We start from the raw sequence: 23,488 nt of genomic DNA, 5'->3' as shown, positions 1-23,488 counted from the left end.
ATTAAACTGTTCTAAGCAAATTGTTCTGGGAAAAGTATAGCATTGAATTCCGTTCAGAATGAAATGTTGGTTAAAAATGCATTATTTTCACATACGTAGGACTCTGAAATAGTGTAGGAAAAAATATATAGATCTATATGTATATTTACGACGTAATTACAAAACGTTTACATCCGATCATGTCAAAACCTATTGATCTTAATGGCAAGTCACTGATGTTTTGGTCTCCACAAGAGGATCGCCACTGCTTCAAAGCAGTGTATGGGGAAATCAGTTAGGGCCTTTCCTCTTACTTCCTACATCCATGGGAGGGACATCTATCCACGGTGCAGTATCCAGGGAGCGTCAATTTGGTGTTATGAAATTTAAGAGTGAAATGTTTGCCATTCTCGGAAAACAAGAGAAGGTGGGAAATCTTTAGCTGTCCCCAGCTACGGCTCTCTGTCTCTCATCTAGCTCTGCGAATTTAGCTATCTAGAAGCTAAATTCATTTTCCTACAGAAGTAAATCTCGCTCTTAATTATTTGAACCAACACTTGTTAGAATATTTGCATTTTAGTCTCCAACTTCAAATTAATTAAAATTTTAAATCCACATTTTCTGTTACTGAGCTACGGAGAATTGAATCGTGTCCTTTTTTTCAGTTAAGCTAGCAGAGTCATTAGTTTTTTTTTTTTTTTTTTTTTTTCAAGTAAGAGACATGAAAAATGAGCGATGCCATCGCCGGGATTCGAACATGGACCTTGCGAATACGCGCAGAGTGTGCTACTGTTACACCACGGAGGCATGCAGAAAGAAGGGAGAAAATACTTTATAAGCTTTTAGTAAAAAGGTTGTTTATTCTTTCGTTTCAGTAGTTAATTTCACAGACTGAACAATAACTCTCTTGATTGTCTTAGTAGGGTTTAAGAAATTTAATTAATTGCAGAGAGAAGAACCCTACAATTTAACCTTCTCATCATCCAGAACATTGCCCAGAGTGCACCACAGAGGCTGAATCAATATTATATTCAGGAGAAAAAAGGAAGCACGTATATAATTAATTTTTTCGTGGATGTCGAACCCATATTCTTGGTTTCAACCTTGGTAAATCACCCTTCGTTAATACCTTCCGATAAAAATAATTTAGTGATATTGATAAGAATTTTTCTCATTCGTAGTAAATGGAATAATCTCGATATCGCCGTAGAATTACAATTTAAGTAAAAATCCTTCTTAAGACGACCATCACGGTTCCAAACATGGTAGGGCATCCTTTGGAGATGCTTGCCTTAGAGAGGAGGTATTCTCTCCCGCTGTTTATGTTCTAAGAAATAGTCACTTTCAATGATGATGCACTTTAAACAAATGGTCTAGAGCCAGAAATCTGTAAATCTGTTTCATGTTTTCTTTTGTGAAACTTGAACAGACATTCAAAGGATATATTTTTTAAAACTAGTATTAAAAAGAGTCTTCCATCAGATATATTTTATCAACAACAGATGAACTGAAAATTAAGAATTATGTTAAAAAATACTTAATTTTCAAGTTTTTCGAGGTTTTTTAAAATAATTTTAAAATATGAAATAATAACACGTGACTTCATGGACAAAATGGTAACTGTGAAGGAGATATCATTATTCTTAAGATGAGTAGCAGTTATATTTTTTTCACTTTTTGCGAACTGTAACATTATATTTGAGCAAAACTCCCGTCGTACAACAGCTTTAAATCGCGATGGATTGCCATTACAACACAGTATTTTTCTCGTGCCTTCCCTTTATAGTAGTTGGGCGTGGAGTTTCATTATCTTTCTATAAAAATATTTTGTTAGACAAATGGCTAACTTTTGAATTTTGATTTTGTACTGTACTAGTTTTCATAAATCATTTTAGGCTCAAAGTTTTGTTCTTAAAGTTGCGGAGCCTAACTAGAATAATTTATAAAGTGCTATTTTCAGCGACGTCGCTCATATCTGAACGTATTATGTGGGTATTTAGGAGCCTAAAATATGCAATACGGTCTGTTTTTGTATCACGAAGAACGGTTTGAAAAAGATAGACAATGCATTCGAAAGTTCGAATGGTACGTTTTTCATTATTTAAGATTTAAATTTTCAATACGTCAAAGAGACAAAAGCTAATCAATGACAAGGAAGAAAAAACATCAAAATCCACCACTACCTGTCGACCAACATTCGAAAAAGAAAGCATTTTATTATTATGATTATGATTTTTATTTTATTTATCACGTGCTCCGCTATTAGGCACTACATGGAAATGGAGGGATGTCCTGTGGCGGACTTTTTAAGGGAAATTAGCTCGTAGCCACATTACACATGGGAAAATCGCGAAAACGCCCATGCAGCCAGCCCGTTCGCCGAAACTCGAACTCCCGACCAAACTACCAGTATTTAGCAGCTTTTACCGCTCGTATGCTGGTGTTCTTCGGCTGCTGCATGAATTAAAAAATAGATCATAGAGTACCATACGTTCGTCTTTTCAGGGATACAGTTGGCCCTCAGGTCATTTTTATGGACGATAGCGCTCATCCACATAAGGCTAATATGGTGGATGATTTTATGGAAAGTGAGTATATTAACCTGAGGCTTAGTCAACCATATCTCCAAAGCTAAACCCTGTAAAACATGTCTGCGATGCTCCTGGCAAAAGAGCAGTTACAACTTATTTCTTCCTTCTGGACCTGAAAAATGCATTGCTGCAGCAGTGAGACTAACTGCCTCAAGGTTTCATAAGCTATCTCATTTCCAGTATAAAGTCACAGCTTCTTCAGAGATCAAAGGATGCTGTGTTTATAATTTATTGCGGGTCATATAGTCACTACGCACCAGGTTTTCTTTTTATAGGTCAATAATTTGCTATTTGCAGAAATCACATAAATTAATTTTGCGTATTGTGTTTAAAGCATAAAATCGATGACAATTATTTTATTTTCATTCTGCCTAAAGGCACTCAGGTAGAAGCGTAGTGGATTTCTTTTCTCGTTAGAAGGCTTTATATTCAAGTCTGGATCTTTAAACCCGTAACGGTTCTTTTTCGTTTCTAGCTAATGCTATTTCTTAATTATTTAATATCTGTTAACGATGATGTGGAAGAAATTGCTTAATTAAACAAAGGTACTCCGTAACCCAACGTCTTGGTCCTTGGGCACTTAAAATTCTGTTGCATATCTTATTGCATTGTATTATTTTGCTTATCTCATTATATTGTTATTATGTTATTGTATTCTACTGCTGATCTTATTGTATTGTTATTATTATGTTTCTTTTTTTTATCTATGGTAGGATATTTCCAAAATATTGTAGTAATGCAACGTTGCTTTCCGTTACCATGTATTTATCCATTCATACGACTTAATGAAGGTTGCGTTACGATACCCGTGTATTTATCATTCATACGACTTGGTCATTATTGTGCTGCAAATAAGATTTTAGTTGATCTTCCTCTGGACCTGACAAATATCCAACTTCAAAAAAAAAAAAAAAAAAAAAAAAAAAAATCTTTCATATTGACTTAAAATATTTAATTTATTCTTCAACTAACAATTACTTAGCAAGCTGCATATTTTAAGAGTAGAAGCGTACCTCTTAATAATTTAAATTGTTATTTTACTTTTTAATAACATATCTAATTCATATAATTTAAAATATATTCAGTTGATACTTTTTATGGAAATCTGAAGCATTTTCATAAATAACAAAACGCGTTTCTAATGCAGTAATTATAAATGCTTTTTGTGAGAAATTCGTTAGTTAAAAAAAATTCTACCGAATTCTCTGAGGAATTTTTTTAATTGAAAAATAAATCACTAGTCCTGTAAAATCTCTGTGTTTTTAACTGTGGCTTGACTTCTAACAGATTGTAGGCAGAAGTAAAAAACATGAAAATTAAAATATCTCGACACAAAAGTTAGTCCTTAAAGTAGAGTTTTGTGCAATTCTCATATTGGTCCTATAACTGTAACTGATATTAAAAAATCCTTATATCAATATAAAGTACTGCTGTTTACTGTTAGCCATCTTGTCTGTTCTACCGAAATGATTGGTCATAGCTGTAAAATAAAATACTTTTTTTATTTCAATCGTGTGCATTGGTAAAGCAAATGGAAAAGACTGTAGCCTATTTTTCATTCAAATAATACAAAGCGTGAAAATAGGGGTTCAAAAAGGGGGTCTCTTCAGAAAATGCATCCGATTGAGGAAATGCGAGCTTTACCCGGATTTCAATGTTCGCTTCCTGTCGTCGGAGCAGTGGTGTAAAACAAACGGGGTCCCACTCTGCAGGCTGAGAGGATTTCCTACAGCTGTTGGTCGCCTCCCCTTTTGCGGTTGAGATGAAAAAACGGGAAAAAGGGCAACTTGAATTTTATTCTGGAATAAAGGATGCTAGAGGTGTGTAAGAAAGGGTTTGATTTGGCCCTGTTGATTACAATCTAGGGTGATTTCTGTGTCTCCAAAAATTGTTATATTTGTAGTTACAATCAGGAACCAGTACTGGTCCTTCGAAAACAAATTGTGAGAAGTTCAGTCCAAGTATCGCAAAGTCATTAAGTCTTGCTGATTAGAATTCAAATTAAATTTTATAGCAGCTCCAATAAGAAGACGTCTTGCGTAATGTGAATCTGCATATCTGAAAGATTTCTGCTAGACCGAAAAGGGCTGGCGTATAAAACAGCCTTCGGTGTATGTTTAATACACTGAAGGTGTCCAACAAGAAGGATAATAAAAATGTTTAAACGCCTTCCTTTAAAGAAAAATTAGATAAATGTATTTTCTTTTAATATAAATGTTAAGGAACAAGCGAGAAATTATCTTAATTTTTTATTTCGAGCATATAAGGCAGATATGATTTTACAGAAAGGTGTTTGAAATAACGATAACGTTTTATTTTAACATTAATACTGTGTATTTGCAATTTTGACAAGTATATTGAAAAAGTTCTAATCATTACAATTCGAGCTTTTTAAAAATTATTACAATTCGAGATTTTTTTAATGGCCATTTGTATTTGGAAACATTTGGATGAATCTAAAATTCCTTGCAACTAACTGAGAATTAATATGCCTTTATCAGACCACTATATGCATGTTTCATCGTTTGCAAACTTCTGTTTCAGTATGTTATCGGCAAAGTTTGAAATCCGGCATTCTGTAGAATGCCTAGGCATTGTAATGCCTAGAACTAGCTGGCAATGTATAAAACGATACATATTTCACACATTTCCTAGGTATTCTATAGAATACATTTCCAAACAAAGTATGAAAAAAAGTATGGCAAAGGATGAAATACATTTCCTATTCATTTCGAAAAACCGAAACTACTTACCAGAAGTTAATAAATGACGTAAAAAAGCCAAACTGAGTAATAAAAAGGAACCACGGGACTACTGGCCGCCGAATCCCTTGGATGTGCTGTTTGTGGAAAACAAAAGTATATTCATTTATTCTGTTACGGAAAGCGTCAGTACTATACAGTATTACGTCAACGGACGCTGGGTTATTTCCCGTACTTCATGAAAACTCATTTGAGTACTGGACATGTTACACGTAATGGTACTGAACTGTACAACCACCTTTGTGAGCCCTGCCAGAAAAAACAAATAAATAATAAATGTCTACCAGTTACATTTTATTATACGGGAATGTCAACCAATTGCATTTTATTGCACAAGAATTAATTGCAGGAACCAGCATTTGCTTAAAATTTGAAGTAAATATGATTAAATTTCGACCATTTGCATAAAAAGTGAGAAATTACGATTTTACATATGCTTCGAAATGCTGATATAATATTCGACATTTTTATATCCCTAACCAAATGAATTGTGCAATGAATTAAATAATATGTATACATGAATAATTATATATATATATATATATATATATATATATATATATATACCATTTGCATAAAAAGTGAGAAATTACGATTTTACATATGCTTCGAAATGCTGATATAATATTCGACATTTTTATATCCCTAACCAAATGAATTGTGCAATGAATTAAATAATATGTATACATGAATAATTATATATATATATATATATATATATATATATATATATATATATATACACCCACATTATATGAGAATATAAGATTTTAAGAAAAATAATGCATGATTATATCTGAATATTTATTAAAACTTTATCACCTGCTACTTGCTGATGTGTCCAGCTAGAGACTAAAATGAACAATAAAACTAATTAAACAATGAATACATTAATTAGTAGTATACAAGTAAAAAGCCATTGTTATTTTCAAAATAATATAAATCCTGAATTTATTTTTACTTTCTCTTATATAAAGCATAAGTATGCGGTAGTGAAAGGAAAAAAACGAAATCTGAAGAAGACACCTACTAATAAACAAGCGAAATAATAAAACGAAGACAATAAAAATGAAATAAACAAAATCGAAACTTCGACGTCAGCCCAAAGACAGAAAGGAAGGGCACCGAGACACCTGTATCCGACTGGCGAGGGTCTATCAGGCGCACGTGCCACTGGTGCCGTCCCCCCGCCTCATTTACTCACGCTCGTTGAAGCCAGATGACACCGCGAAATCTCTCCTCCTCCCCTTCCCATCCCCATCACCTCCTCTTGAAAGAGGGGAGGTAAAAAAAATGGCAGGGGGAACTTCCGAACCCCTCGCTTTCTATTGGTGGAAATGTCCACCTGCCCAGAAGGAGCCTTGAAAAGTGGCTGAATGAGAAGTTGCAGGCTCAGAAAGCGCCCGAAGCGAGTTTGATAAGAAACACGGTCGATTAACTGTGTTCCCAACCCGAATGTAATTCACGTGCTCTGTGTCGTGCGAATTGTAATCACTTTGATCGTCTCCGCCGTGTAGCACCATGCCGCGTGCTTTCCTCATCAAAAAGAAACAGCAGTGTGCCCGGAGTGGAATACCTCTGTCCAGGGCGAATTGGTCAGATGAAGATACTAATGATGCTGGCATTATGGATAATTCGAGCTTCCAACCTCAGTTTGTACCTCTTACCGTTGTGTCAACAGGTAATTAGTAATTTTCTTCAGATATTTGTTAGAGAGATCTCAAATCCAAAGGAATATGTGATCTAACTGCGAAATTTTTCTTGAGATATTATCAAACAAAGAATGGAAAATCAAACATTTTTAATAATTTATTACTTTCGGCTTGCAAAAGAAAATTCTTCATTTATTACATTTCGTAATATTAATTATAAATTCTATAAGATATTGTACGTAAAAAATATTAATGTTAAAATCAGTTTATAGCAGATTTTACTTTAATTCGTTCTATTTTCATATTTTTAATGAATATTCGAATATCCATAATGCAAAAATAATAATTTAAAATATTTTCAAAATTAATCCAATGGAAAATTTTTAAGATAATTTTTAGCAATTCTACTTAAAGACTAATATTTAAAAAATGAAAAATATGATTTTATGCTCATTAAGTTTGGATCTATCAAATTCTAAATATTCAAATTCATCTTTTGAAAAATTTTCTGAATATTTAGAATTAAGTTCCACAAGCTTAAATGATATTGGATTGTTTAATTTAAGTCTTTACGTGTTAGCTTTTTTGCCAGTTGGAATTTAAAACATTTAACTGCTTCCTTATATAAATATATTGTAGCGGTTTTTTTTTAAGAAATGTTAGTTTAAACTCTAAATCCTTTTCATAATTTTTAAATAGGCACTAAAATTTCCTGTAAAAATTCTGTTATTTTTTGTAATATTAATAAAACGTTAATAATAATAATAATAATAATAAATGAAAAAAGAAATAATTTCCATTTATGGTATTTTTTTTGCATTATGAAAATAAAAGCTATGTTAAAATTTTTTTAATATTTAATGGTACGTTTGATTATTAGATCATTCATTTTCATTCATAATTTAATTTAATACCAAGTTTTTATTGAATACATCGTCAAAAAAAAGGAAGTGTTTGAATGGGTTATATTTTCAGAAATGCTAATTCATGTAAACAATAAATAAAAGGGGATAATTTGAAGTTTTATACTTAACATTAAATTTAGAGAAATATTGCATGTATTATTATTAACAAATATGACGTGTTGACGCAAATTGTAAATAAAAAGTTCAGAAATGTTCAGAAAGAAAACATTCAAAAACGGAACTGCTTTAATGTAAATCATGAGGCTCTTTCTTAATACTGTTCTAGCGAAGGGAGTTTTTATCTAGTATTAAAGCAGCTTTATTTATTGATGTTTTCAGCAATTAGTTAAAAAATTAATGAATGTTTTCAAAAATACATATATTTCTGATGAAGTTCTTTAAAAACTTCTCTAGATGTAGACAAAGTAAATTGGGCTTTCGTATCTTTCTTGTTGATATGCAGAAAAGCAACATTCTCAGTAGCGTTGGCATTGCAAGGGTTGAATGGCAGGTGTCAACAGAGAACAATTTTCATTTTTAGATGCGTTTATTTTTCTAGTGCTTGAATTAAATAGCTGGTAGCTGTATATTTCTAAAATAATTAGTTTATTGTTCTTAAAATTTATTTTTAGATTTCTGTAGATTTGAAACAGAATTAAGTCGCAAGAGTAGTTTGAGCAGATAGTCTACAGCAGATAGACTGTGGCTTAATAATTACAGCAGAAAATAAGCTATTTCATTAACTAATATGAAATAGTATTTATTCAGAAATGAATTAGCAGAATAAAATATTGGATAAAAATGCAAACCAAGTAATGCCATTTGTTTTCAAATGTAAATGAATGCATGAAAAGTAAAATGGTGCAGTTCGTAATTTTATCACTTTATTTTCATCCTTTTTAAGAAAACGAAAATTATTGAACTTTCGAATTGGGGATTAAATGATTTAATAAAATAAGTAATTTTAAATTGAACTATAGACTGAATAATAAAATAGGTAAATATAGTAGTTAATGCTCATTGCATTTCTGGTGTTACTTAAATTCAGAACCTATTTCAAAATTTCAAAATATTAGTTTTAAACAACTTGCTCAAGCAAGTTGTTTAAAACTTCCCAAAACCCATTTAATAACTCAATTTTTATTTTTGAATCGAAGGTTAAAACTTTTATTTTCAAGATGCATTCATAAAGCGGCTCTGGTTTAAAGAGGGCTTCAGTGCAGAAGCTTATTATTTATATATATTGGAAAATGGCATATATTATATATCCCAAGCCTAATCGAGGGCATTTTTAGGTTTGGCATCATTTAAAAAAAATCGTGCAAATTAAAAAAAAATCGTAAGACACACTAATTTTATTAAAAAAGAGTTAACTTTAAAGATTGTAATGAATGTTTGAATGATTTGTAATTTGAATGTTTGAAATATTTCAGTAAATTTATACAAACGATATCTTTACCATGAAGTCACAAACTCTTCAGTATATGGCATTTAACTTTGAATATCATAGGAATAATCATTTTCAGTGGCTATAAGACGGTTAATTATTGTAATCTGTGAGATTAAATACAATTATAAGTTTTTTTTACTAAACTTGAGAGCTGACAATGTAGATCAAGAAAAATAAAGATAAAATAAGGCAAAATTCCAGAAATCGTATCTTTTATCGAGAACTTAAATAGTACATTAAAATAGTATTATTTTATAATCCTTCCTAAGGCTGTATCACATCCATTTGTTTCGGATGAACAACTGTTTCAAGCAATTTTTAATTAATTATTAAACATTATAATTAAATTATACTAAAGAAAAATATATAGACATATACAGAAGAATTATACTAAAGAATTGTTCTTCCGAAATGTTTTGAATGTGTAATACGACCTGTAGACAACTTCCGGTTGCAGATGATTTTGGTCTTCCGCGGGAGTAGGGGCATTAGCTATTTGCCGGTGTTTATTTATGTTTTCAGAAATATTTAATATTTTCAGACGTCGTCATTCATGTTTGGAAGGGAGGCATAGTCTCGAGAGAGTTCGCTATAATTATTTCAAATAACCAGAGATTCAGATCTTACGTTAAAAGGCATGGTGACCACTCCACGTGGTGATGGTGACGTAGTTAAAACATTCAAATTCAAAAAACGTAAAACTGTTTTACGAAAAGTATGTATAACAAGATGGAAAGTATTAAATAAATGAATGGAAGATTTGCTAACATGGGATAAATATTTATTCTGGAAAAGAAAGCATTGAAAATATGGAGATGTTTATAATGCTATGAAAGCATAAGATTCTAAACTTACATTTACACTGTGATATTTAAAATTTACATGCATTATGAAAGAAAAAATAACTCATTTGCATTAGATTATTAATTATGTGACTAATAAAAAGTATGATATATAATAATGTCAAAAAAATTATATTAATTACGTAGAAGTCACATGATGAATAACTATAAGCCCGTTATTTAATATTTGAAGAACGAATTCCATAACTGAAAAATATTAATAAATAAAATACGAAGAATTTCCTTCCTTACTTCTTTTAGTTATTAAATACAGTTTAATAAATAGCTTTAGATTTATAAGGTATTTTCTCCCTCCTTTCCGCATGCCCTCGTGGTGTAATTAGAAGCATACTCGACGCGTCTTCCAGATGTCAAGGGTTCGAGTCACGGGGAGAGGACTTAGGATTTCTTCAGTTTCCTTGCATCGAAAAATTCTAATGATTGTACAGGTGGTGCCCGAATTAAAAGGTAGTGGACGAGAATTAGTCACCACCAGAATTTGGCGATTGGACCCCCTTATCTCCAGTCAGCCTTTAAAAAGGGGAGTAAATAAGCTCTTTCCTCTCTCCTTTCTGCGGCCTTCGTGGTGTAACGGTAGCACACTCGGCGCATATTCGAGAGGTACAGGTTCGAGTCCCGGCGACGGCATTGCTTATTTTTCATGTCTCCTGCTAAACTAGCCTAATGTCTCTACGGATTGTTCAGTAAATTAAATAATCCTTAAGTTGTATAGATTCTGTTAGGTTATCTTGATGCTGGAGACGTGAAAAATGAGCAGTGCCTTCGCAGGGTCTCGAACCTGAACCTCTCGAATACGCGTCGAATATGCTACCGTTACACCACGAAAGCATGCAGAGAGGAGGGAGAAAATAGCTTATAAAATGTGTTGTCTCAGTTACTTGCAATTATAATAATTATTTCTGATTAGTAAATGTCAGTATTTATTTTGCTATTGTAACAGATGTAATTTGGGTGCTACTGGAATCCAAATCCTAATCTTTTCATTTTTGGTAACATGAGATCTCGTAACAGATTAGCATTTCGATTAGATTTAAGAGCTTCAATGAAGAGTGATAGAATCAGTCAATTTCATTTCTAAAAGCAAGTATATAAGTTACTTTCAGCAATGATTATCTTTAGGAAGTAGTCACAAGACGGTTTGCTGTATTTATTTTTTGTATATTGTTTCTTGAAAGCGAATTTTCTAGTCATAGTTTTTCATTAATCAAGGACCATTCCTTTACATTTGCGGATTAAGCTCAATAGAATTTTTAATATCTCATGTTTCTATGGGTATTTTTTACTTTACCATCAAGTAATTTAATAAGCCTCCATGGCATAAACGCATTAGTTAGACTCAAGGTTTGAAACTTATCCTGAAAATATTTTATGAGAGAAAAAAAGTTTTAAAATGCCTTTATATAGCAAACTCCTCACAAGAAAGATTGTTAAAGAATTAAAAGCATTTCTTCTACGTATTCTTATGGTGTAGGGATCAACACAGTTTACTATTCGAAGGTGTTGGGTTCGATTCACGATGAGAACACTGTTAATTTTTCAAGATTCTTGGGTGGAACAATACTTCACACCTTACAAGGTTATTAAATCACTCAAATATTTTACTTTATGTTTTAATTACATGAATGTAGTTCCTTTTAATTTAAGATTTATGTGATGAATTATCGTCATAAGAATTTTAATAAATGTATTAAAAATTTTTAATATGCGCATGAGAGGGAAAATTAATTTCAAAAGGACATTTTATAGAAGAAAACAGTGTTTCATATTGCTGTCAATAAGGTAATTATGCGTAAATTTATTCAGCGGCGTAAAAAAATAAATAAATAAATAAAAACAAAATCTGAAATGTTTCAGATTTTAAATTACGTCCAAAGGGGCGTTTTTTAACATTTTGTGTGTTACCTTTCTTTATTAAATATCATGTTCCTCGCACTTAAACCATAAGATCCAGTGCAACAGCAATATCGCAAAATAGTTTTAAAACGAGCATATCTTTAGAATTTCCGATACAGAGACTAACGCGCTGGAGATAAAAATGTTTTTTCTGCACAACGTTGCCATTGCTCACTTTGAAATCCTTGAGTTTGTTAATCAAAAATTCGTCAAAGTTTTAAAAAATAGGAAATCGATCATAAAACAAATTTCAAATTTGGTCTTCCACATGCTCATATTCGTTGGAGGATTACGTTATTCAAAATTCGATGACTCTATGTACCGTTGTTTTATCACAATACGAGAAATATACATACATTCATGCAGATTTTTCATTATTTAATTTCTTCAAATATAATGCAGGGACTCTAACATTTTGTGGCAACAGTTTGAAAAGTGAACCGACATTTATGAGTCCGACGCAAAATGCCAAAACGAAACTAATAGTCCTTCGGGATTCAAACCCCTTTGGACTAAAAAGAAAAAGAAAAGGAAAAAAGACCAAAGGGGGGGGGAAAGAAGACATCTGCAAATTCGGATAGTTGCTTAGTTGCTGCTAATCAGAAAGAATCTTCGATGTCTTTTAATTTATCGAATTTTAACGTTTTATAATTATTTTCTGCACAGTTCTCCGTTTAAAGTGGGTCAAAAAACTGTTGGCGTCTCATATTTATTTATTTTTACATTTATTAAGCGCAGATTATATTTGTCAAGCTTAATGTTTTCCTTCTTTAATATGTATAATTATATTTTTATCTTCATCAGGCTTTAAGTATTGTAGCTATAAGTTATTTAACTGATCCACATTCTTATCTTAATTTATAACTATGAGGGTAAAAATTTAAATTCTTTTTTGTACCGGATATGTAGTCGATGTGTGGCATAGGCATGGAACATTCCTTCAGAATAAGACCACCTGTATAGTGAACTTGCTTTCCCATATCTCACTGCAGTGTCTACGAGAAGCTGCAGAGGGATGAGGGTACAGTCAACATCATTGTTGTAGACTTCCTTCAGGTCGGCGGAAGCGCGTTTCCGTCGAGATCAGGTGCTTCTGTCGCTCGCGATGCCACCGCAGTCTCCTTAAAAAGCATGACCTCTGAGAGGTCTCAAGGTGTTGAAAAATCGAAGGAAACAGGGGTCAAGTGAATGAACCACACCTTGGGAAATGGGGAGCCCTTTGGCTTCCTGCTCCACTGACTGAAAAGCCAGGAAAGAGTGTAGCAGGCGGGCTACCTTTTTTAGTTCTTCTCCTCTGGTTGCATGACCTTGAAGTATGACTCGGGCGACAGGTGGTGGGATCCTTAGTTACTGTCACTTTGTTTACTTTTTGCTTGTTTCGTCGGGAATGGTGTTTTAATTCTTTTATTTGAAAACAATAACAATGTTTTATAGATATTAATAAGAATAATGACGTGAAATCTTCCTAAAATGAACTAACTTAATTTCGAGATGATTTTTGATCTTTTGTGCAGGTAGTCGCCTTAGGAAATTGAAATTCATTACCTATATATGTGAAGAAATATTTATCATTTCGATAGATGATCTCCATGAAAGGTTTCACGGTACACAGCTAAGCAGTTTCTCTCTTTCACTGGACATACAGTGGCTGAGACATAAACTTCGTAAAAGCTTAAACTTTCCAAATTTGCTGAAGCAGTGAGATTGGCGAACAGTATTTTAATTTTCCCTTCAAAATTTGCAAAAACAGCTTAAAAACTCCTTGTGTTCCAGATGATGATGATGACTCAAATTTTAAATGCAAAACGGAAGTTATACTTTTTCTTTTGAGAAAACTTGATACTGCTTCTACTCAAGAAGTTAAAACTTCTTCGCATAAATTTTTTACTGAATGAAATATTTTTTTTTTAAATGGTATTTTACGAATTTAACAATTTCCTAATTACACTTATGTTTATTTTTCCATAAGCTGTATTGATTCAAAATATAATTCTCTTAAATGATACATCCGAGGGTTGGCATCTCTACTGGAGAAAGCGGCGGAAAGTTAATACTATGAAATATCTCTATTCATAGTTCCATATCATTTTAATCTTTTCTGAAGATGGTCGCCTTAATGTGTTCAGTACGATGTTCTATTTATGCTATGAGAAATACTGATCTCTTTTAGAAATGTTTCTTTTGGAGAAGCGGTCGCTATAGGTGTTATTGTTTTTAATTTGAAATATATACGTCTGAGAAATATTATGTGTGCTGCAATTTTAAGTATTGTTATTACTGAGGCTACTAACATATTCAATTTTTCTTTTTGAAAAATGCATTATTCTTAATTATAATAATTTATTCTCATTGATCATATAATTTCCTTTTCAGATACGAAAGGCCCTTTTGACTTAAGTATGAAACCGAAAACGCTTGACGAAAATTCCAGTGATAGTGAAATGCTACGTGTGTCTCCCAAGCCAACGGTGGACCATTCTCCTCATCCTCCAGCAACAATCATTGCACCTAAACCAATAAAGCCGACTCCAAAGACAGCAGAGGAAATGGCTGCTACCAGACCCCATTGGCAGCGGCAAATGATGCAATCGTATCTTCCATTAAACTACCCAATTTACTCATATCCTCGAAGGCCAACTGAAGTCTATCCTTATAACAGTGGTTACACTCACAGTCAGAATACCTTAGTGCCTCCACCACTAGTGCCTTTAAGTTCAGCGTCTGCCAATTCCGATAGATATTCTCCTTCTAGAGAAAGATACGAGGTTGTACCACATAGGAATGTGTCCCCAACTATGCTTGCGTCAGGTAGTCCGTCGCCTCCATCTGTTTATCTCGGCTGGTATTCCGATGGACAAGATTCTGGACTTGCATCTTCGCCCAGTCCCAGTTCTGAAGACGGTGAGATGATATCAAAAGCGAACCCTACCCGCTACCAATGTCCGGACTGTAATAAAAGCTATTCTACTTACAGTGGACTATCTAAGCATCGGTTGATGCATTGCGCCACACATGCCAAGAAATCTTTCTGTTGCAAATACTGTGACAAAGTTTACGTATCTTTAGGAGCCCTTAAGATGCATATCAGGACGCACACTTTGCCTTGTAAATGCAAACTGTGCGGAAAGGCCTTTTCTCGTCCTTGGCTGTTACAAGGGCATATTCGCACCCACACGGGCGAGAAACCTTTCTCGTGTCAACATTGTAGCAGGGCATTCGCGGACAGGTCTAACCTCAGGGCTCACCTTCAGACACATTCAGAAGTCAAGAAATACAGATGCAAGACGTGTAGCAAAACCTTCTCTAGAATGTCCTTATTGCTCAAGCACGAAGACGGTGGTTGCGCGGGTGTTGTGCCTCAACAGCAAACGCCTGCCAATTAAAGAGACTCCATGAAATATAGAATGAAAAATGCATGCCAAGTGATTGTAGTAATCATTGTTCAGTTTATCTTTGAAACTAGAATCTCTATTAAGGAATTTTTATTATTAAAATATTCACCCATATTTTGTAACTGGTATTTGAAATGGAATGTTATGGATGTAAAATCCTTGTTTGATAGTCTAAAAGTTTTGTAAATTGTTTCTATTTGCTCCATTCTTGTTTATAATTTAAAAAATGTAATTATAATGAGCAAGCTGCGAAACCTTTAAATCGGTATCAAAGTCTAACGAGTTCTTAACAATATTAAATCATATGCTATCTCTACATATAATAATATTATAATATATTTTCTAAATTCCTATCTATGAAAATTAAATTCTTTCTTCCATTACGTGAATTTCCACTAATTTCCATTTCAAATGAATAACTAGTTTATTATTATTATTATTATTATTATTATTTTGAGTGGAATATATATTTATATGTAAATTGATTTGATTTATTATATTGCACATTTTGTAGAGCATTTAGATTGTGAATTATTTTTAATAGGTTTTTGAAAAGAAAATTTCAAAATGTGCGAGAATTTATGATGCATGCTTGTTTGAATGAATGGTTAGAATTATGTTTATATCAAATGTGAGATACTACTAGTCTTTATAGCTAGAATTAGGAAGACATTTCAGAATAATGCATTTGAATCTGCCATATTTAAGTATTCTGTTAGCCTTATTTTTTGTTTCTCCAAGCCAAATTACTTTTTCATGGACAGCAGAATGATTCAATGTTTAAGCTTTAAAAATGTCAACTTAATTCATCAAAAATGTTAAATATATGTAAAATTTTGATAATGCATTATGTAATTAATATTATTATAATTTTAAATTAACTCTTTGGTAGGCGATTGTCAACAGTGTTTCAAGTGCATACATGTTAGTATATAACAAGATGAAGTACTGCCTATGAGAAATGAGAGAAAAGTGTTGAACATTTTGTGTTTGAATCATATTTCCAAGGAAAAATTACATTAAAAAAATTTTGTTTTAATATTAAGCTAAAGAAGCAAAAAAATAAGTACGAATATAATTTACTTTGTTTAAAATGCTTTTCCAAAAACCATATTAATTTAATAAAAATTGCCCAGGCATTTAAAAAAATGTTTTAAATCAATTTATCCTATTATTTAATTTCCGTAATAAAATAAACATACTTATTTTTTACCACAAGGCTGTTATTTTTAGAGCATTTAAGTTTTAATGAAACTGTTTCGACTTTTATCTTAAATGCAAGTTGTTTTATTTTCCCTTGAAAAACGCATTGTCTTATATGCATTTTACAGTACTCCAATCAATACTGCACTTTAAATTATATTAGCAGAATCAAATACCAGTTCAACTTTTCACGCAGAAGTAAGATACAAATTTCCTTTAAAAATGATACAAAATGCCTTTAACAGCTTTCTGTGTAATCAGGTTTGTTGAAGGAAACCTTAAGTTTCCCATAAGTTGAGCTTCTGCTTATTTTTATTTTTTAAAATAAAAGCAAATCGCGTTCATAATGAATAGCATGAAAAGTGGAAAGAAATTGTATTAAAATGAATCGAAGTTTTCCCAGCAGGGGGGGGGGAATGCTTTGGAGCGAGAGGACAGCCATCCAGGCCCGTCTTCCATAAAGCATTTATCTGTATGCTAATCCTCTTGCTCTACCCACCTGTTCCAGTTTTCCTGCCACCAGTAGCGTCGGAAGGTCGTTGATGTGTTGTTTGTGGTCCAGGAGGCGTCACCGATCTGCCTTGCACCTGTTGCCCAGGAATGTTCCAACGAAGGTGGTTCAAGGTTCAGCCACCGACTTGTTGTCTTTGACTTTTCTTTAATTAAGATTCCCTGCAGCAATGCAGGTTTTCATTTTCCCCTCTTGTAACTTTCTTCCCGAGCACAGTGACCTAAATCAGCCGACTTAAAGATAAAATTGAAAAATTAACTTGAAACTTCTCACCTGGCGTCAAATAGTTTAAGGTAGCCATTGTTTTATCTTAAACCATTCTTTCTTGATTTTCTTTCTCTCGTGAGTAGTTGTTAAAAGTCCATGCTTTCGCGTATTCGATCCTGAGAGATTTATGAGGGTTGTGTTAGCTGAAAGTTTGAAGTAAAACCTTTTCTTTTTCGTATCTTTTAACGTTTAAAGAACCCTTCCATTTTAAATAGTATTCATTTCAAAACCATTAATTTTATATTAAAAAATATATTAAACGAAAATTTTACCTGTGAAGAAAATTGAAGTTAATGCGAAATATGCTGGGAATTAATTATAGGACCGCTGAAGGATATTTATTTCATTTTTCAGGTTTGTCTTAATACAAATTTTAATAACTAATTTTCACAACTCTTGAATTACATCCAAAAACTCTTTTATTTTAAAAACTCTTTTATAATGATTCCAATTAAAAAATAGAATTAATATGGAATACCTGCAATCCTTTTGAATTTCAATTATTTCACGCAAATTGAAATGTTTAATTAATATGTAATACTTATACAAAATCATCTGTCATATTTGCTCAATGAAATACAGATACCTCAAAGAGAAAAATTTGGTGCAGAATGTTTTAAAATTACTTTTCTGAGTTTAAATTGCATTGATAATTAAATATTCCAATATTTTGTTTAGCAAATAAGTCCTTTTCTAATTTTTAGTTAAAAGCCTTTTCCTTGTACAATCTTTTAGTCATCTTCTAGAAATTTCAGGTAATGTGCTATTGTAAATCAAACAAGCAATAATTATTGTTGATATGAGCTTGAGATTTATTTTCGGAAAGCATTATTTATATATAATATGCCATATGCCTTAGCACTTAATTCTTTGTGCCATGTTTATTTGAGTCGATAGATTTCAATATTAAAAATAATATCTTCTGTGAATTAGAAAACAACTCGTTTTGTATATATGTGTTTTATGTTGTAAATGTTTAAGAAGCTAGTCAAATATATATATTTATATATATATATATATACATATTTATATATAGTTCGCAAAACGTTACTTTATTATGTGCTTCAGTATCCTGATTTGAGTGAATTCAACCAATCCCGTGCCATCAAGTACATTCCTGCCAAGCATATTATGCTGCATGCAAAGCACTTCTCATATTTGTAGTCATCAGTCCAGCATTTTTTTGTACTTACACAAATCTTTTTTTCAGTAAAAACAATAATTCTTGCAACTGCAGCGTGGGTTAGAAATAAATGACAGTTTTAAAAATTTTGGAAACCCATTTTTTACATTATTGAAATATAACTTTTTGCTGTTCGATTCATATAAATTATTTTTAAATTAACGATAATTAATTGTTGCTGTTTCTCAATTAATAGTTTTTTTTCCAGAAACTGTAAAAATAAATTTTAAATTAACTAGTTTTTCAGTATAAAATGGTTTTAGTTATATACGATTATATTATTATAATTATTTCATATTTAAATATAAATATAAATGATACTTTTCATAAATAAAGTATTTACACTTTAAAATATTTCTTTGCATACAGTTGATTCCAAAGTTTTTAAAAATGTGTTGTTATTTCTTTCTCTTTATTTCTTACTTTTGCTCAAGCACACTATGTGTAACTAATTAAGCACAATTTATAATAATTATGTTTGCCTTTTGTTTTTTACATGCAAACGTATTTGTTGTATTAGTTTTTTTTACTTGAAATAGTGCCTTTGTTGTCATCTCAAACGCATCTGCTTCCGAAAAGGAAATACGAATGATGTGCGACTTCTCAAAATATGTGCCTCTAGTAGTTATGTATCTATCCAAAAGCAAGCATAATTTTAATACTGCGTTGTTTGTTATATTTGGAAAAATCCGTGTGTTAGGACATCACAGGATTATTTTGATAAAAGTTGGAAAATCCTATTTATGTAAATAAAAGGAGATAGAAAGCAATTGCACTTGCTCACAGTTTGTTTCTGATTGTTCTTAAATAAAAGATTTGGAAAGAAAATTGCCTCATTATTTTATTTAATTAGTTTTCTTCAGTGAGTGAATTTAATTTCAATTTCTGTTTCTTTAAAGCATAATTAAACATGAGAAATGAAAATAATAATTTCAGAAATATTTTAAGCTCTTTGATTTTAAAACTGCATTTTTGATGAGGTAATCTGTAATATTTAAAGATAGTATATAATATTTCCTGCATAAACTGGATGTATATGTATTATGTGTTTAGAAATAAGATTTTATCAACATTTTTTGCAAAATACGGAATTATTGAAATTATCTGTGTTGAAAGTTAAGGTTGGACAAGGAATTTATTAACTAAATTTAAAATTATAATTTTAAAGTATTCACATTTAAATTTAAAGAATCTGTTTCAGCTAATATTAACAAAAGTTTATATTATTTTTCTCCACTTTAGGTTACACTGAACACTGTCTTAAAAAGATTAACGATATTGGTCTTCTGTGGAGGTGGTCATTTTAGAGAAATGATGTACAGCACTGATCTTCGGTCATCGCCGCAGGGTTCACTGTGCATCATAAATATTTATATTCTAGAAAATATCACTATAATAAAACAGTAATAATTACAAATGTTGTTACTACCGCTACCAGTTTTGTGCATCAAGTCGCAATAAACTTTATAATAGACTGTTTCATTTCCTTGTATGCAAAATTACAGGAAAACCTTTTTAAGACATCAAAACTGCAAACAATCTTGGTCTTTTGTAGGAATTGTTAAGTTAAAGATGTAATGTTGAATACTGAATTTATAGTCTCAAAAATGCTTATCATTTTCAAAGACTGTCGTCTGAGTCTGAGGAACAGGGTCACCTTGCAAAGGTTCATTGTATTAAATATTAGAACACCTTTAAGCAATAACAAGGAGTTCCATCGAATCTGCTATAAGCATTGCATTGTACGTTTATTTGTGTTGTTTTGTACTCGAAAATCTAACATTTGTTGAGTATTAAGGTGCATTAAATTGTATTCCTCATAGTAGTCTCATAATCAATTACGTGTCTTCTAAAGAAAGCCGCGCAGGTATATATTAACACCTGAAGCACATCTCAAAACTGATGGTCTTAGAATAATTTAAAACCGTTTCAGTTTATTGTTATATTTTATTACAGTTTACATTTCCTCCTTTTCTTATTTTTTAGATCCGCCGCGAGTGCTAATAATTTCGGCGTGACTCCGATTTCTACTAAATGATATATAACAGAACAACTAATGTTCAACAAAATTCTGTTTTCAGAATCAAAAGGAATTCTGTAATATTTCGCAAGTAGCATAAAAAGATCTTAAGCAATATTATTAATAATTTATAGTTCGGAACACCTGTTAACAACGAACATTTTCCACAGTCTTCATGAATTGCCTTTGTGCTCTCCATCTGCGCAGTTTTCATTTCACTTCAGTTTCATTTCAGTCTACGCTTTAACCCGGAAGGCAAGATTGGCACATAAAAACTACGCGTGTAGTTTTTATAAATCGCATATTGCAGTTTGGGAAGTTTTTTTTTTCCTTACTTAATTCACTTCAGCATCCAGACTACTAATTTAACCTTGCCTCTTCCTTGAAAAGTGAGAGTCTGCCCGATTAAACCGCAAGGTTCTTTCCCAAGTTTACCTGTTTCCCCCAGCTTTGAGAGTACGCTTAATGACTTATAATTATTTTCTACTTCCTTAAAACATGACTTACAGTAAATGAGCATTAATTCTCTGATGTCCTTTGAACGTCAAATAAACAAAAACACAGACATTGGAAATAAAATAATGTGCAGAACAGGAAAATGCTGAAAACTGTAAATTTATCACCGCTGCGAAGAATGTTTGGAATTTTTCTTGAATTCCGATATTTCGAAATAAATGTAAATAACTAGAAAATTTAAGTACTATGCATTCATCTTCTGTTCTAATTTTATTATTCATCTTTATTTATTGGGATCACATTTTGCTAATTTTACGCTAATTAAACGGAATGTTTTTCATAAGCGGTGAAAAGACAATTAATGTAAGACACTTTTGAGTCATTTCTTTTAATTAAATCGTGTTTTCGTATTTCTTGTATAATAAATTTGTAGAGTCACTAGATTTCTTGAAGCAGGATGCGGGAAAACGTTCAATGCCGTCGCCGGCACTCGAACCTAGACATCCCGAATACGCGGCCGAGTGTGCTACCGTTACACTACGAAGGCGTGCTGGAAGGAGGGAGAAAATATCTTATAAAGTGTTTTGATAATTGTAAATGCTTTTTTTAATTGAATTTGGAATTATAATGCATATTTTTACTCAGGATCCAAGCTCAGAAAAATTTCTTTTAAGCTTTCTTTCGAATCATTAAAGAGAAAAATTCTGTAATATAGCGAACCCTCTCTAAGACATTCCTTCATATGGATCCAGATGTTTTTAATGTTTTGTGGAAGTGGTCGCTTTAGGAAAGATACAATAGCTTAAGGCGATTAGCTTCTTTACGTAGCAGATTTACCCTATTAAAGGCTACTGAAATATGTTAAAAAGAAATATTAAAGTAGATGGGCAGTATATCGGTTTATTACAAAGATTATATTAAGAAATTACAAATAAATTACGAATAAATAAGGGCACCGAACAAAGCAAAAAAGCATACACAAAAAGCGATTAATGCAAAGTAAGAAGCAATGTCAGAAACTTAGAAGTCTGAAAGAATTTATGCTACTTCTTGATTAACATTAGAAATTCTATTAAAGTGTACTTTTTAACTCATTATTTCGAACGGAAACAAATGAATTTCGTGCAAATTAAGATACCAAGTAGCATTTAAGACATCAATAGAAGCTTTAACTGTTATGCTTGAATGAACGTTTTTCAAGACGTATGAACCTTTATAAATAGGCTAATCATTATTACGTGAAAAGAAAGTGAAATGTATGAATTTCGTAAATGGTGTTAAACTGTAGAAAAAACTGTTTTATTGCATAAAATATTGAAATTAAAATAATTTTTCATAGAATCCGAATAAAAACTCACAACTTTGAGTATTGCAAACTGAATATCGCAAGCTTGACTTGACATTACAAATTGAATTGAATTTTCTCAGTACCCTTATATGTCTTCATTCTACATAGTTGTTAACTGCTGTCAGTGTTGCTTTGAAAAATGAACATTACAGTGCTTGTACATCGTTTCTTCGTCTCTTCATAAATTATCCAGCTTGATGAATTTAAATTCGTTTCGGAGATCATTACTGAATAGATTATAAGTGATTCTTTCACAATTTTTTTTTCCAAAGACACTACACATTTACAAACATCTATGTCTTCTTCGGGTTTCGAACCCGGGCCCTTTGGTACCGCAATAGGCTGCCCCCAACCACTATACCGTTTGGGCGGCAAATCATAAATGTTTTCCTCAGTAAGCCAAAATTATTCTTCTAGTGTTATCCTTTAGATTTCTTCTATTAGAAATGAAGATATTGCATTTATAGATACACGTTGTTTTTCAAATGCGTGTAATTTCCATTCTTAATAATTTGCACTACTTTTTGTATATAATCCTGAGAATGTTTGGCAATATCGCATTTGTTAGTCTTTTCTGATTTTCAGTTTCATTATCGTCTGAGCAGAAAAGACCTTCCCACAAATGAGCGGCCAGTGGTTCAGATTCGGTTTCGTTTTATTTGATTATGGCATAGTATCCGAGGACAATCTTCCTAAAGAGGGATGCCTTCGCAGAGAACATTCTAAGGGAAAATGGCTTGTATCCACGTTACTTATAGGGAAAACCACGAAAACGCCCTTGCAACTAACCCATTCGCCGGAACTCGAATCGAACTACCAGTGTTCAACGACTTGTCGACTACCATTGCTCAACGATTTGTCGACCCACCAAGTAGTTAAGCCTCGAATACTGGTGCATCGAGCTGGGGTCGAAACATAGCGAATGGCTAGGGGCATGTTCTTAGTTTTCACATGGACAGTACGAGCCAATTGTCATTTAGACAAGTTTACAAGAAGGCCTCCTTCCATTCAAG

General features: G+C 32.1%; 1 protein-coding gene across 2 annotated transcripts; it reads left to right on the top strand.

Annotated features, from left to right (window-relative positions):
- Positions 1 to 6,685: 6,685 nt before the first annotated feature.
- Positions 6,686 to 20,467, top strand: LOC118203277 (uncharacterized). 2 transcript variants are annotated; one of them, XR_004760537.2, is made up of 3 exons: positions 6,686 to 7,013; positions 14,469 to 17,494; positions 19,894 to 20,467. XR_004760537.2 is itself a non-coding variant. In XM_035375551.2 (2 exons), the coding sequence occupies exons 1-2, from the start codon at positions 6,854 to 6,856 to the stop codon at positions 15,476 to 15,478; spliced, it is 1,170 nt and encodes a 389-aa protein (XP_035231442.1). In that variant the 5' UTR covers positions 6,686 to 6,853; the 3' UTR covers positions 15,479 to 19,473. The 2 variants fall into 2 exon arrangements, 1 of the variants encoding a protein (XP_035231442.1); XM_035375551.2 differs by lacking the exon at positions 19,894 to 20,467 and having other exon boundaries at positions 14,469 to 19,473.
- The last annotated feature ends 3,021 nt before the right edge of the window (positions 20,468 to 23,488 follow it).

This window comes from Stegodyphus dumicola, chromosome 1 (assembly GCF_044657685.1).
Source record: "Stegodyphus dumicola isolate Sdum_Otavi_A_Nest chromosome 1, ASM4465768v1".
NCBI lineage: Eukaryota > Metazoa > Arthropoda > Arachnida > Araneae > Eresidae > Stegodyphus > Stegodyphus dumicola.
The sequence above is the reverse complement of the archived record's forward strand: the minus strand, read 5'-3'. Positions and strand labels throughout refer to the sequence as shown.

Excerpts from the sequence above, each read along its gene's own strand:
- LOC118203277 (XM_035375551.2), top strand. The coding sequence starts at position 6,854 with ATGCCGCGTGCTTTCCTCATCAAAAAGAAACAGCAGTGTGCCCGGAGT. Across the intron at positions 7,014-14,468 it reads TCTTACCGTTGTGTCAACAG|ATACGAAAGGCCCTTTTGAC; the intron begins GTAATTAGTAAT and ends TTTCCTTTTCAG.